The sequence below is a fragment of the Carex rostrata genome, chromosome 32 (genome assembly GCF_964058835.1).
Source record: "Carex rostrata chromosome 32, lpCarRost1.2, whole genome shotgun sequence".
In the NCBI taxonomy this organism is placed as follows: Eukaryota; Viridiplantae; Streptophyta; class Magnoliopsida; order Poales; family Cyperaceae; genus Carex; species Carex rostrata.
In genome coordinates, this window is record NC_135949.1 from 3,201,864 (window position 1) to 3,217,632 (window position 15,769).

At 35.5% G+C, this 15,769-nt stretch overlaps 1 protein-coding gene, 1 long non-coding RNA gene and 1 pseudogene across 3 annotated transcripts; 2 read left to right on the plus strand and 1 right to left on the minus strand.

Moving 5' to 3' along the window:
- The first annotated feature begins 1,055 nt into the window (after window positions 1-1,055).
- On the plus strand, window positions 1,056-1,559 carry LOC144548114 (uncharacterized). Its single transcript, XR_013509246.1, has 3 exons — window positions 1,056-1,119; window positions 1,300-1,410; window positions 1,443-1,559. It is a non-coding gene; the product is annotated as an uncharacterized LOC144548114 (long non-coding RNA).
- A 7-nt stretch (window positions 1,560-1,566) lies between these two features.
- LOC144547803 (putative disease resistance protein RGA3) lies at window positions 1,567-11,696 on the minus strand. Its single transcript, XM_078296494.1, has 9 exons — window positions 11,239-11,696; window positions 7,571-7,589; window positions 6,409-7,482; window positions 5,078-6,318; window positions 4,737-4,930; window positions 4,389-4,511; window positions 1,907-1,979; window positions 1,727-1,824; window positions 1,567-1,618 (listed from the first exon to the last, which is right to left on the minus strand). Exons 1-9 carry the CDS (start codon window positions 11,590-11,592, stop codon window positions 1,567-1,569), a joined length of 3,228 nt encoding a protein of 1,075 aa, XP_078152620.1. The 5' UTR covers window positions 11,593-11,696.
- A 1,161-nt stretch (window positions 11,697-12,857) lies between these two features.
- LOC144547804 (UDP-glycosyltransferase 79-like) lies at window positions 12,858-15,639 on the plus strand (annotated as a pseudogene). The gene is made up of 4 exons (XR_013509153.1): window positions 12,858-12,872; window positions 13,299-13,472; window positions 13,975-14,397; window positions 14,810-15,639. The product of XR_013509153.1 is annotated as a UDP-glycosyltransferase 79-like (transcript).
- Window positions 15,640-15,769: the final 130 nt, after the last annotated feature.

Here is a 15,769-nt window from a genome sequence, read left to right on the forward strand (position 1 = left end):
ACCATTAATTACCACAAAAATCAATAGTAAATAGCTTCACTGATCGGTGGAGTTGTTTTTTGTAAAAACAAAATCAATGGTGCTTGTTCTGTTAAAATATTTAAAATTGGTTCTATTAAAAAATAAAATATCTTAGAAAGTTTGTAATTGTATATTCTTTTTTCTAGTTTGTATAGTTTTAATATCATATAAATATTTTTTTTCTGTCAATTATAGAAAGCTAATTTACATTTTGCATAAAAGATGTACGATGCATTCTTTTATAATTATTCAGATTCCCACAACCTAAGACTACATGTTCTGATTATTTCAAAATTAAAAAAATTATATTTTATTTTGTTTTGATATTCAACCTGATTGTATCTGACATCTCAACATTTTGAGTATCTGTTGTTATCCATTTGCATCATCTAACCGATGTTAAGCCATTTAGTTCCAAACAAGATTAAAAAAAAAAAAAAAAACTATCACTTAAAATGGATTTTTTTTTTAAATAGAATTGCTTTTTAAAAAATTTAACAGAACAATCACTATACATGGAGAAGCTATAAAACAAGACTCGACCGATCCTAGGATCAATTAAAAAGATTAAAATCAGTTCTATTTTAAAAAAAAAATCTTAAAATGTGTACATACAAGTTATGTTAAATATAACACAAGTACAATTTTATTTACAATTCGACTCAAAATTATTCGATGCACCATTTTTTTTAAGACTTGAAAGATGACCTCTACTCCACTTCTTTTCTTGCTCCTTTCGTTGGCTTACTTCGATTTTCTTGATACTGTCGTATAAAGACTTGCGATTTTTCGGGGTGTAGCATCTTCGTCTACCTCCTAAAAAGAAAATTTGATTTGCATAGTTAAGTAAAGAGAACAGTAAACCAGATATTCTTTAGAATAAATTTCTTTTTATCTTATGGAAGTTCCATCTAGTTAAGTACAGATTTAATATAATACTTCTTGCACTATGAAAACTGACATTCAACACATTACTTGGTTAAAGCAAATTTGTTCTGGAATTATCTGGTACAGAAATCCTTGATGTGGACCAACTCGGTTAAAGCAAATTTGTTCTGGTATTATCTGGTACAGAAATCCTTGATGTGGACCAACTCGGTTAAAGCAAATTTGTTCTGGTATTATTTGGTACAGAAATCCTTGATGTGGACCAACTCGATTAAAGCAAATTTGTTCTGGTATTATCTGGTACAGAAATCCTTGATGTGGACCAACTCAGTTAAAGCAAATTTGTTCTGGTATTATCTAGTACAGAAATCCTTGATGTGGACCAAACAGTGCAAGATAATACTAAAAAGTTACCAGTATCACCTCTAATAGTTCCCAAACCTCATCCTTCAAGAAAATTGGAACTCAAAATCGCCACCATCATAACCTAGTATAAGAAATGTGTGGAAAAAAAAATATATTAGTAACATAAGATGAAACAAATTGATCAAAAATTTCAGAATAGGAAGTGGTGGCATTTACTTTTGTGCCAGACAGTTTCAGAAAAGATTGTGGAAATATTTCCACAGAAAATATTCAGAGAAAGAGCTACATTACCTAGTACGTCTTCTCAGAATGGTAGCACTTCTGAATAAAACCATCGTAGTACCTATAGCAGAGAACATCATTCAGCTCATTAACAACAAACTTAACCAAACCCAACAAATACTTGCAACCCCAAAGAGAAAAATGAATAGCTTCATAATTTGAAACTTACGATTTGTCAATAGGCCACCATACTTTGATTCTCTTACTGACAATCTGCTCAGGATGCCAGTTCCCTTTTGATCCAGTTGCATGGCCCACATGTGCTGCCTGTTTAGGAAGTGATTTCACAATCAGTTTTTCAGAAACCATATACTATTTAGCCCACAATTACTTGATAGCTGTTAGCTACCTGTTTTATTACTGGAACGAGAATTACATGATGCACGACAAGATTAAGAGACTTCTTACATATATTTAGATATCTTCAATTATGATTTTATTTGAAATTGTAGGCTCCACTTATACAGGTCTGAGACTGACAGTACCCACCAAAATGCCCTGATGGACTATTGGGGTCGAATCCGAGACTGACACTCTTAAAGAATACATACTTTTAAAAATATGAGCCGGCTCGCGAGCTCCAAGTGTTTACATGAGTTGAGCCGAGCCGAGCTTTTTCTTTCAAAATCTAGCCGAGTTAGAGCTGAATCATTTTGCTTCTCTCATTGAGCCGAGTCGAGTTTGAGCCGAACCTTAATTATTAGCAGCCCTATTCTTATACTTGACAGTGTATAATTGTTTGTTTTCTTCTTTGAAAATGATCGTCTTCATAGGTTTTCTTCCTTGAAAAGGCTCAAAACAAAAATATTGCAATCATTTTTTCCCAAGGAAAGATGTTGGACTCACAATGATTTTGTCACCCAATAGAAACCTAAGGTTGTAGCAATATTTTCTTAGAATATTTGGCGAACAAATTTTAATTTGAAATAATTCCATAATCTTTATTTGAAAGAAAGCTAGACAGACATCTCGTAAAAGATGGAAAAAATGGTTTTATGTGAAATCAAATGTTTTTATTGGAAAAAAAATGAAATAATTTTATTTGAAAATGTTTTTATATGGAAACAAATGTAATTTGGTAAAGCATCAGCCATTGATAAAAGTATATATATTGTTGTGATTGGCCTATATATGTTGCCACTGTAGGATAGGCAACCTTGGTCTAAATTGTGTAATATCTTTCGTGGCAGGGATTGTTCTGCAAAAATGTAGAAATGGTACAGCCAAAACAACAAACTTGAGAAGTCATTATGACTGAGATTGACAATACTATAGATAAGATGTGAAAATTTTGGAGTGCGATAACAAAAACGGGACCAAAGATTTGTTTTCCACTCAAAAGGATCGGCTTAGTAGGTTTTGTTCCTTCAAAAGGTTCGTTTTAATTAATACTGCCAATTACCATACACAACACAAATCTATTGGCTATCAAAAAAAAAAAAATAGTAGAGATAAGGATAACGACAAAAAATTGACTGTTGGCTTGCTTAATCGTTCTTTAAGAGGTGAATATTTGAAGAAAAAAATAAGTATAAAAAAAAAATCAATGAAAATGAATCCCCACGAGAAAAGTATATATTATTTCTGTGTATTACAAAACATGTAATAAATCAAATAGTAAATTTATTTTTATCGAGGGTTTTCGAGGGGACTCCTAAATGTTCCTTGTGGGCCAAAGAAAGACATCATCGAATAGAACGCTGCTAAAAAAGCTGGACAAGAGCTTAATTTTGTAGCAGCAACAAACAAGTAATATAAATATGGAGTAGAACTAGGGTGTTCTTAAGCTCACCAAAGTGTTTGGTGAGCTTGACTTCAAAACCCGTCAAATCGGTTTCAAATGACGAATCTGAACTGTTGGAACCCGTCTATTTTACGTGTGATGCGTCTACATGTGAAATTTTTAAACTTTCGAATTAGTTTAGTATAAAGTCAAGCGGTCAAAACATGTTCAAAAAATGAATGCACTAAAATTAATTTATTAACCTTCTAATTTTGACCAATTGACTTTATACTAAACTAATTCGAAAGTTAAAAAAATTCACATGTAGACGCATCACACGTAAAATAGACGGGTTCCAACGGTTCGGATTCGTCATTTGAAACCGATTTGACGGGTTTTGGAGTCAAGCTCACCAAACACTTTGGTGAGCTTAAGAACACCCTAGTTCTACTCATAAATATGAAGTGTTTATTTGTCGAAACAGGTAATTTTGTAGCTTGATTAGTCAACAAATCCTACCAATGCTTATGGTTACATAAAAGCAAAAAAGTTCAATGGTCTAAAATCTTAATATTAAAATAATAATAATAACTATTATAATAGGAAAATTTATGAACCTGATATGATTTATGGGGAATTTCACTGTTAGTCGAAACCGCAGTGAAGAACACGGACATAAGTGATGAATGGCTCTGTCAGTGCGCAGTCTCAATTGATGGAATCAATCCATCTGGCAGAACACAAAGCAATTTACAGTATTTGAGTTCAGTGGTCTAAAATCTTAATATTAAAATAATAATAATAACTATTATAATAGGAAAATTTATGAACCTGATATGATTTATGGGGAATTTCACTGTTAGTCGAAACCGCAGTGAAGAACACGGACATAAGTGATGAATGGCTCTGTCAATGCGCAGTCTCAATTGATGGAATCAATCCATCTGGCAGAACACAAAGCAATTTACAGTATTTGATTACCAACCTTGTAAGTGTTGAAATGCTCTGTCGGCCAATACGTGGCTTTCCATGAGAGGAATCTCCAATTGGCTCAGTAGATTCCACCAACTGTAGTCCATCCATTGTTATTGATTTCAGGACTTCACACCTGGAAATTTCCAGTGTAGCCAACATATCCAGATTCCCTAGTCCAGTTATCAACTCAAGGCAGGGACAACCAGAAATCTCCAATTTCTCAAGCTGGGACGACAGCTGCTCTAGCTGTAGAACTCTGAAACCATAACAATTACTAACAATGAGGCGCTTGAGAGTGTGAAGATTGTTGAATGGAAGAGATTGAATCTTGTCACAGTTATTTAACAAGATTTCCAACCTTGTATGTGTTGAAATGCTCTGTCGGCCAATACGTGGCTTTCCATGAGAGGAATCACCAATTGACTCAGTAGATTCCACCAACTGTAGTCCATCCATTGTTATTGATTTCAGGACTTCACACCTGGAAATTTCCAGTGTAGCCGAAATATCCATATTCCCTAGTCCAGTAATCAACTCAAGGCAGAAACAACCTTCTATCTTTAATTTCTCAAGCTGGGAGGATAGCTGCTCTAGCTGTAGAACTCGGAAACCATGACAATCACGAATGACGAGGTGCTTGAGAGTGTGAAGATTGTTGAATGGAAGAGATTGAATCTTGTCACAGTTATATAACAAGATTTCCAACCTTGTAAGTGTTGAAATGCTCTGTCGGCCAATACGTGGCTTTCCATGAGAGGAATCACCAATTGACTCAGTAGATTCCACCAACTGTAGTCCATCCATTGTTATTGATTTCAGGACTTCACACCTTGAAATTTCCAGTGTAGCCGACATATCCAGATTACCTAATCCGGTAATCAACTCAAGGCAGTAACAACCAGAAATCTCCAATTTCTCAAGCTGGGAGGACAGCTGCTCTAGTTGTAGAACTCGGAAACCATCACAATATTCAATGACGAGGTGCTTGAGAGTGTGAAGATTGTTGAATGGAAGAGATTGAATCTTGTGACATTTATATAACAAGATTTCTTGAATTGATTGCAAGGAACATGGATCACACATCCATACCGGCACTGTGGCAGAAGAATATGATCCTACTCCAAGTTTTTTGAGGTTAGGATGTGGCTGGAGGGATTCTAACCAAGAAAAATTGGCATCAGGGACACTTATTCCTGATTCGAGGGCTATTCTCAGCATTGATTTCGCAGGGTCAACCCACCCATTCTCATAATTAGGATGACAGTTTATATAAAAAGCTTCAACTTTGCACTTATTTCTCATGTTAGCATGCTGGGCATCTTTTAAATTACTCACTCCTTTAATAGTGAGATTTCCTTCAAGGTCCGTCATATCCTTTAACCAAGCTACATTTGTAACTTTCAACCATGCTTTCATTGTCTTTATTGCTGGAAAATTAACAAGCGCATGCGGGAGATAATTTAATGAAAAAACTGCTTCAATAATTAATCTCCGTAAGTTACTAAGTGAACCAATACTTTCAGGTAGATATTCAAGGAAATTGCAATCAAGAATTAAAGTCTGTAGGTTGTAAAGGAGGCCAATGGATAATGGCAATGTTTTAAGATCTGGACACTTAATATCAAGATGAGCTAGATGTTTCAACTCGGTAATAGAATCAGGAATTTCAAGAATTCTTGTCAAATCATTCCCTTTCAATTCCAATACCCTGAGTGCTTCAAATTTTGTGAAGTTACATATTTGAAAATCTCTCACACATGCTTCATAACATTCCAACATGCTTGAATTTAGATCCAGTGCCTCAGTATTGTTTATACAACACTCGTGCTCTAAATCTCCATAGCATTCTCTCATATCGATAGAAAGAGTTCTTAAACCCATCAGATTTTGTTGGAGAACTGGATTTAAATATCCAAGGAAACCACCTACATATAAATGACATGCTTCTTGCGGAACGTTTTCCTTTTGAATATCAAGTGGTTGATTGATCTCCATCGAATAATGTTCATTCTCAGAATTAAGTCGAGCAAGATCATGGATTATATCGTGCAACTTACAGCGTTCTTGAAATCGAGTTGAAAAATCATCAACAAAGGACCTCTGTTTTAACTCCTCGTAATATTCAACACCAATTTCTGTGATTCTTCTTTTGCCCTTGGGCTCAATGTAGCCATGAGAAATCCATAACTCTATCAAATGCATCTTTTCTAATAAGTAATCTTTTGGGTACATTGAGCACAATAAAAAACACGGCTTAAGGTGGGCAGGTAGATGAGAATAACTGATCTGAAGTGCTGGGAATATATCATTTGATGGATAGGACTCCCAAAGATCATTTTCTAGAATCTCTATCCACCTTTCTTCATCTGTTTCATGCCTAAGAAGGCTTGCAATAGACTTCACGGCCAATGGCAACCCACCACACTTCCTCATAATATCCTTTCCCATATTTACCAAGTGTGGTGGCATAGTGTCACTTGTACCACAAAATGCATAATGCTGAAACAACTGCCAGCACGAATCTTCAGGCATGTTAGTTGGCGTAAAATAGGTCGTTTGCATGACATCTGCAACCTTTTTATTTCTAGTTGTCACTAGAATTCTGACCAGCTTTGCTTCTTTGAAAGGAACCCTTAACGAGTCCCAAAGACTTTGATTCTCGTTCCACACGTCATCTAAAACAAGCACTATTGTTTTTCCCTTCACAGATTCTGCAAGCTTCTCTTGTAATGAACTCAACTCACTCAAACCGTAATTGATTTTGGTGACTGATTCAATGATTGCTTTAGTGAGTCTCCCAACATCAAATTCTTCAGAGACACATACCCACCCAAATAAATCAAAGCACCGAGTTACCCTCTCATCTTTGTAGACTAGTTGGGCAATGGTGGTTTTTCCGAGACCACCTTTTCCAATAATTGAAATGACCGAAAAGGGCTTTTCTTTTTCAAATAGTAACAAATTGATTACCTCCTCTATTTCAGCATCTCTCCCAAAAATGCTTGCCTCATCTACCATGTGACCCGTTGGGGGTCGTAAAAGTTTATTGTTCGGACGCCTCGCCCCATCACTCTCCCTTAATTGCAGAGCCTCACGATCCTTTGCTATTTCATCAAATCGACTTCTTATTTTGTTGAGCCGATCAACCATGTCATCAGGAATTGGAACAATGTACTGTCCAAAAAGAAATGTATTATTTAAGTATGCCAAATTTAATAATTTGTTAACTTAAAAATGATAAATAGATTGGAAATGTATTATATTATGTGACCACTCTGATGTTAGATTGGAAAAGCTGATAATATAACAAGTGACCATACATTCCGGTGGATACCTGTAACACCGTGAAAAAAAAATAATAATAAATAATAAAATTTTTAAATGCAAATTGAATTAAAAGCCTAATTGTTAAATTAAATTGTATATATATATGTATATTCTTCTTTTAGTAATATCAAACAAGTGGAGGGTCTATTTTGAAAAATGTCCAAAATGCATGTAAACAATTCAATCCCCTCTCTCCCTTCGTTGCTCCCTTGTGTGTTTGCTGCCAAAAGAAAGAGAAGGAGAGATCATCTCTTCTCTCTCAAAAATCCACCAAGAAACCTTGAGAAATTGAAGAAAAGAATGGAAATTGTTGAGAATCTCTCCTTCTAGTGGCCATCTAGCTTCCCCATTGGTACTCCCTTTCTCTCCTCTCTCATCAAAAATCTGAATTTTATCTCCATTGCTAGGGTTTTGCTCAAATCTGAAATGTTTGTATAAATGATGAGTAATCTATCTCCATTATGCTTCTAGGTTGTTAATTTAGTGATTCTCTTCTCAATTCTATCTTAATCTTGATTTTCTATCTAGGGTTTGGTTCAAATCCGAAAATTAGATAAATATTTTGATTTGTCTAGTCTAATCCAACAAACAAAGGTGTTGATTGGTAAGTTCTTCTCTCACTCTCTTAAAATCTGAAATTATTTTGATTATGATTGATTTAGGGTTTGTGTAGTTGGAAAAATTGATAAATCTGAATTTTATGTGACATTGTCGATTTATGCAATGTTCTTGACTTCATGAAGTTAATTAGTGTTGTTGTGCTTGATTCAAACCGGCCCTCGCAAATTTTATAGTTACTACTAAGGCTTGAGTGTTTTGATCAGTTGAAACTCTCGTGTTAAATTAAGTTTGCCTATTGAAATTTAAAATGGATTGAATCAGTTTTGATGACCTCTTCTCTCAACCTACGTATGTCATTGATTAATTAAATTTCCTTTGCTTGAATGACTTGTCAACAATTGCTTGATTTTCCTTCTAAAATTCTGAATTAGTCATGATTACCCTTGAAGGGTTGATTAACCTATTTATACAACTTTGAATAACCAAAATTACCCTCCTCTCTATGCTGGTATTGATTTCCAGTTTAATAGTATTCCGTTTCAGCATTTTCTGGTATACTGGTATGCTATTCTGAGTTGCCCAAGGTCATTTCTGTAATTTTTCAGCATTCTGCATAGTTTTGCGTTATTCTGCAACATTTCAGGGTCTGTTCTCTAAATTTCCAGTATTCTGAACAGCTCTAGGTCAATTCTGGTAAATGACAGGGTTTGTAGTGTAAAAATTCGGATCTGACAAGGTTTAGGGACTGATTGGTGACAGAAAATAAAATTGTTTAGAAAACAGTCCCTGGCTAGGGACCTCTTTGTAACAGGATGTAAAAAGTTGTAGGATAAGTCTTGTCTAATGGGAATTTCATAGAAATACTAGTTGCAAAATGTATTAAACTTAAGTAATGTTTTCAAAATAAATTTGAATAGAAGAAATTATTATTTTGAAGTTAATTTAATAATTTGTGAGCACAGATAGCTACTCAAGAATAAATAAATAGGAGACCAAGTTGGTATAAGTTGATCTCTTTTCTTTGTTCCCTCTTTTGTGCATGTTGTTGTTCAATTGGAATTCTAAAAGGTGAACTTTGCATATTCTATGATGTCCAACGTATTGAATCAAAATAGCAAGTGTTGATGAACAAACTTGATTTACCATTAAATTCGTGACTGCACAGTGGGCAGATTTTTAGGCTGATTAAGGAGCTAATTTGAATGGGCAATTCTAAATCATTCTGGACAAATGAAGAGTCTATTTGATGCGTCTCGGAGTCTAGTTTCTAGCAGTTCAAGTTTCAAGTTGTTTGGAGTTTCCTATAAAAAGTTATTGCAATTTTAGTAACCAAGTGTCAGAATTTAGGGCTGCTGTCTATAATTCTGTTTTCATTTATTTTGTGTTCTTGTTTACTCTTTCTCAAATAGCGCTCTCTATTTTTAACACCAAGAAGGTGGATACAAAGTTATATGGATTATGTTAAGGAAAGTATATAGAAAATAATATCACTCAAGTAAGCATATCAATCGTCGAACAAATATTGAATTAAGTATATATGTTAATATAGGTGTAGGCTTGGTTGAGCAAGATTTTGCGGGATCTTTCGAGACGTCCGAACCATAAGTGCGAGATACGCTCTTCATAATCAGGTGCGGGGGTTCACGGGATCTGTTTTGATTTGTATTTCTTTGAACTAAATAACTGTGCATATATATATATATATATCTATTGGATTTCTAATTGAACCATTGTGCATACTAACATGTTGAATCTCTGCTTGAAAGCATTATTCGCCGCATTGCATAAGGAAAAGTAATAGTATAATTGGATTGATATGATTGTGATGATCTAGCATGTTGGTATGGTTTTATCGATTTCTGTTCTATCGTTTCTGATAATTGAATGGAACCACAGTACTTAATTGAATTGAATTGAATGAATGAATTGTAATTGCAAAGTCTAGAGTCGACGCTAGACTTTGATTCAGGACCCATATGCGCATACGGAGAATGACCCTAATTGACCCAGTACCGGTTGGGTGAGGGAATTGAATTGTGATTGTAGGAGTAGTGAAACTGTGGTAAATTGAATGTTTATTTGGTCACTCTTTGATAAGAGTGATGATCCGTTGCATAATCACGAGATATGCGACCATAAATCGGAATTGATGAATTGATATGAATGTACGACTATAAACCAGAGAATAGAATGGTTAAGCCCGATACGATAGATAGTTGATATCTATCATTTATAACCGGACTTGGTAAGTTATCAGTTAAGCCCAGAAAATTCTGAGAATTTATCGATTGCTTTTGAATGTGATATGAGTTGGATTTCATTTGATTCTATTCTTGGTGCATGTGCATTCATTATTATTGCATAATTGAATTGATACTCAAATGCGGTGTGTGTTTAGTTCTGGTAATGAATTTCTTACAAATCCAGTAGCCCTAATTAAATTCCGCACTGAGGAAACGGATGACAAGTTTTCTCACCCCCCCCATCCCCCTCGGGGAATTTTATTTGATTGAATGTGTTTCAGGTAAACGCGAGTAAAAGGGACTCGAGCTCGACAAGTGAGGCATAATCCGGATAGATTTAGGGTATGCCAACTCAATGTGTCCATTTTGGTGTTTGATTAAACCATCGCATGGTATTTTGTTGTATAGCCTCTTATCAGACCATGTCATGTTGATTGTAACCCTAAATACGACATAAATATACATACTTTATGTTAATATAGATTATTATGTTTTAAATGTGCTTGAAATGGTATTGGAAATGGGTATTATATGTTTGTGAGTATATGTCGAAAATATATAAATCATATTTGTATAAATATGATTTTTGACTACTTAAATGGTAAGTTAGATTGGTTGTAAACCGTTATTATGTTAGGTTTACATCGTACTTGCCTTGTGAGTATATAGGAGACTATATATTCATGGCGGGACTGCACGACCCCATGTTTCGGGGTGTGACAATACCAATCTAGCTAAAAAATAAATAAAATATTCAAGCATCCTCTATTAAGTTTTAGTACCACACAAGAAGAAAAATAACACTTGCACAAGTAAGATAATTTTTAATATCTATATGCACGAGGTACTAACCTCCATCTTCTTTCTCTTGTGAGAACCTGAACCTTCAGAAGCCTTTCTTGCCTCTAGTTGGACATGGGTGACCTCATACCGGTACTTGCCGAGCACATCCTCGGCATCATAAGCGACCTTCTTCAGCTCCTTGAGCCATAGCTTTACAGAACGGTCTCTGATCTCCCTCTCCTCAGCATCGTACAGTGTGGCCTTGATCCGCTCCAGAGTTCGCATCAGCCTCTCCAGATCCTCCCCAAAAGCTCGAGCACGCCTGCTTTTGGAGTTATTAGAAGAAGCCTGCGCAGAGGCTCTAATTGAGGGGAGCAAATTGGTGGCTAGAGAGAGAACAGAGGTTATCAAACATCCTGCCATTTTGCTCTGTAGATTTCTTTGAAAGAACCTTAGAGCTGAGTGGTGAATGTGAGAAATGTGTGTAGAGTAAAGAGCACCAGAGTGTTGAGATCTGAGGAGAAGTGGTGTGGAGAAGACTTTGTACATTAGTTAATGTTTATTTTTTATTTAATACCAGAGTGTTGAGATCTGAGTAGAAATGAATATTTTAGGTGGAAAAACTCCGTGTCAGTCTCTTCGCTCCTTCTTACTAATTGCCCGTCTTTAATCTTCTTGTCTTTAGTTCCAACGACCATTCACAATTCAACCTCATCTCTTACTGATCACGACCCGGGTCGTGACATCTTAATTCGGTATTATCGCTTATTAGTCGCGACCACAGAAATAATTGATAGCGAACCAAGGGGAAGTTAATCGCCTTCTGTTAGAATTAAAATTGGTTATATACATTCAATCGGATGAGGTTTTTAATTGAAGAGGTCATGCGGCCTTTGGCTTAATTATTTATTTTATTATTATTTTTTAATCTAATAGGTGTACTATTACGTGTTGAAACTTGAAAGAAAAAAGGAACTGAAAAATAGAAATAATAATTTTCGTTTGAGCCCTGAAGTTCAAAAGTATTATAAATAGATATAAAAAAGGAGATATATACATCTAGAGGAGGGTTCAAATGCCTCCATTTTTTGTGCCTCCATCACGCCTTCATTTTCGAAAACTTTAATAACTCAAAAATTAAATCTTAAAATTCAAAATAAAACTATTGGATATGAACTATATCATTTTATCTATGCACCTGTAAAAATTTATGGCATTTCAACTTTGTTTTGATTGTCATCTTGAGCTTGTAAAAATGTATACAAATGTGGATAATTTCTAGACGTTGATTTTTCAACTTATTGATTCATATAAAAGCAAAATCAAAATGTGATATTTTTTTATGGGCACATAGAAAAAATAATATAGATTGTATCTAATGGTTTTATTTTGAATTTTAAGATTTAAATTTTGAGTTATTAAAGTTTTTAAAAATGGAGGCATTTGAACCCTCCTCATATATCTAATGATTAAAATAATGGGTTGAAATAGAAATTTTGAGTTTTTCGATTTTATTTCCAACTGATTAGATATAGCAATAAATCAACAAAAATATTCAGAAATCGTCGGCAACACAATATGAATTTATTAAAGAAATCAAGTGAAAATATCTTTACTTGGACTGTACCAGCTGTGAGGAGGAGGAAGTGTGTTCTTTAAATAATTGCTTAAAAATTGAAAAGTCAGCAATGAATGCTGCCCCTGTATCATATCATATCTGTTACTTTTTTCTGGTAGTATATCTTATATTTAAATAATAATAATACAACAAGATCATACATTGAAGTCAAAGTCATAAAGTCAACACTATCAGTCTATCACTATCATACATGGATCTAAATCTGCTGTTATTCTCCTGCATGAACCTATTTTATGCTTTTTCAAATCCAGTCATCAAATTATTTTAAGTTGCATGCACAGAAAAGTTTTGAAAAATGTTGATTTGAGATCTGTTTCCGAAAAAAAAATTAAATGGCTAGATTCGGAAAAACAGGTATAGCACGATTACTGTTCACGAAAAGAGAATAGCAGCAGATTTGAATCCATCATACATATATCATACCTCTTTCCCTTGCCAATACTTCTCTTGTTACATCTCAAGGCCTGCTCTGTACAAATTAACATGGCAGAGGAAGGAGAAGGCGTTGAAAGGTGCAGCCATGTGCTGCTGCTGCCTCACATTTGACGGCCTCCAACCAACTCTCACCACCACCAGCTACATTCTCTCCTCCACCAATCCTGACCCCGGTCCTGTTCGTATCGCCCCGATCTCTGACGGATTTGACCGTGGTGGTTACTATGAGGTTTTATAATTTCTGAGAATATATTACTGAACAATTCAATTATTTAATTTGTTCTCTTGGATTTTCTAGTTTTTGTGTTTTACAAGGAACATATGATATAATCAATACCGAATAAGTCATGCTCTGCAAAGTCTTTTGTTTTTACTGTTTGTTTTTTATTATTTGTATCTTTTTTTCTTAACCAGAATCTGCACTTACTGTCATTATTTTTCTTTTGGTTGTATAAGATTTTACTTCCCTGAATTGTATGCAACTAGCAAATTCATTTTTATAGGGTCTTTTCTAAAAAAAACATATTGTAACTACTTGTTTGAAATTCATGAACTGCAGTTTGCAACTAGCTGTTGCAAAATTGTTTCAGAGGTGCTTTTTGCAACGATTCTCTTCTTTTCTTTTCCTGCAACCATATTGTATTACAGCTTTGAGATATAAATTAGCTCCAAATCAATATGATAATTAATTTAATCCAAGAAAAATTAACAAGAAGATATTGATATCACAGATAAACTCTGTCACAGATTACTTGGCCCGGCTTGAGATCACCGGCTCAGAGACACTAGACAACCTACTACGGTCTGAGTCGACCGAGGGTCGGCCGGTCAGGGTTTTAGTGTATGATGCATTCCTTCCTTGGGCAGGTGAAGTGGCAAGGCGGCATAGAGTATCCTCTGCCGCATTCTTCACACAACCATGTGCCGTGAACGTGGTGTATGGACACACATGGGAGGATCAGGTCAAGGTGCCGGTCAAGACGAGCCCGTTAGTGGTGCCCGGATTGCCCGTTCTTGAACCCGAGGATTTGCCGTCATTTATGCTTGGGGCCGGGCCGTACCCGGCTTATTTGGAGATGGTTGTGGCACAATTCAAGTGGCTAAATAAGGCAGATGATGTGCTTGTTAACTCTTTCTATGAACTTGAACCTGAGGTTTGCCTACTTCATAAAAAAAAAATACTATATTTTTCTCCTTTTTTCGGTAATTAAGTAAAAAATATTGTTTTTTTGGCAACTTATCTTTAGCTCCTAAATCTATAAACAAAAAATATCCACATTAGTTATGATATTAGGTACTTGTATGATGACAGTAGTGCTGACGGTTTCATGATAAGGATCTTTCAAAAGTCAACAAAACCAAAAGTTATTCAAAGAAAAATAAAATAAAACCATAATAGTACAAGGACTATACTATCAATTGATGTGATTGAACAATGATCGAGTAGAAGTCAAATCTGCAGAGTCTCAATCAAATTATTACAAGGAATTCTAAATTGCTTGACTTATTACTTAATTGCTTCATCTGTTTTACTTCACAAAAGAAATGTTATGTATATATATTCAGGAGGCAAAGTACATGGAGTCTAAATGGCGCGGTAAAACAATCGGGCCAACCGTACCGTCTTCGTACCTCGACAACCAACTCCCGTCTGACACATCGTATGGTTTCCACCTCTACACGCCAACCACAACCCCTTGCATTGCATGGCTCGACTCAAAACCACCGCAATCGGTTGTGTATACCTCCTTTGGCAGCATGGCCTGCAGATGGAGGAACTGGCATATGGACTCCACGACTGTGGCAAGCCGTTTTTGTGGGTCGTCAGGTCAGTAGAAGCCTACAAAATACCCGAAAATTTTTCTGAGAAAGTGAAAGACAGAGGGGTTATAGTCTCTTGGAGCCCGCAACTAGAGGTGTTGGCGCATCAAGCAGTGGGGTGCTTCTTTTCACATTGCGGTTGGAATTCAACTGTAGAGGCACTCGTGCTAGGTGTGCCAATGGTGGGGATGCCTCAGTGGACAGATCAACCGATGAATGCAAAATATGTTGAAGGGGTTTGGGAGGTTGGAAAACGGGTTAAACCAGAGAGCGGCGGGTTGGTGAAGAGAGAAGAGATTGTAAGGTGCATAAGTGAGGTGATGGAAGGAGAGAGGTGTGAGGAGTACAGGAGGAAAGCAAAGAAATGGAGAGAGAAGGCTCAAGAGGCAATGAGAGAAGACGGAAGCTCGTATAAAAATATTGTTGAATTTGTGGCTAAGTACAGGGCCAACTGATACTACATTACATGTGCACATTATAGACAGGAGTTTACTGGTATCGAGCCATGCCTCGATCATTTACTCTCATTCCTCACCTATTTATGTTATTGTTTTCATGTTTGTATCTTGTTCATATTTGGTGTTGAATCAGCTTTTCAATGTCTGTGAAGAAAATGGCCAAGGACAAACAAGCATTTCTCAATATATAAAGCATATATTTCATCAAAAAAAGTGTTGCCTATTTTGTGATTGTGGCTAGACTGAT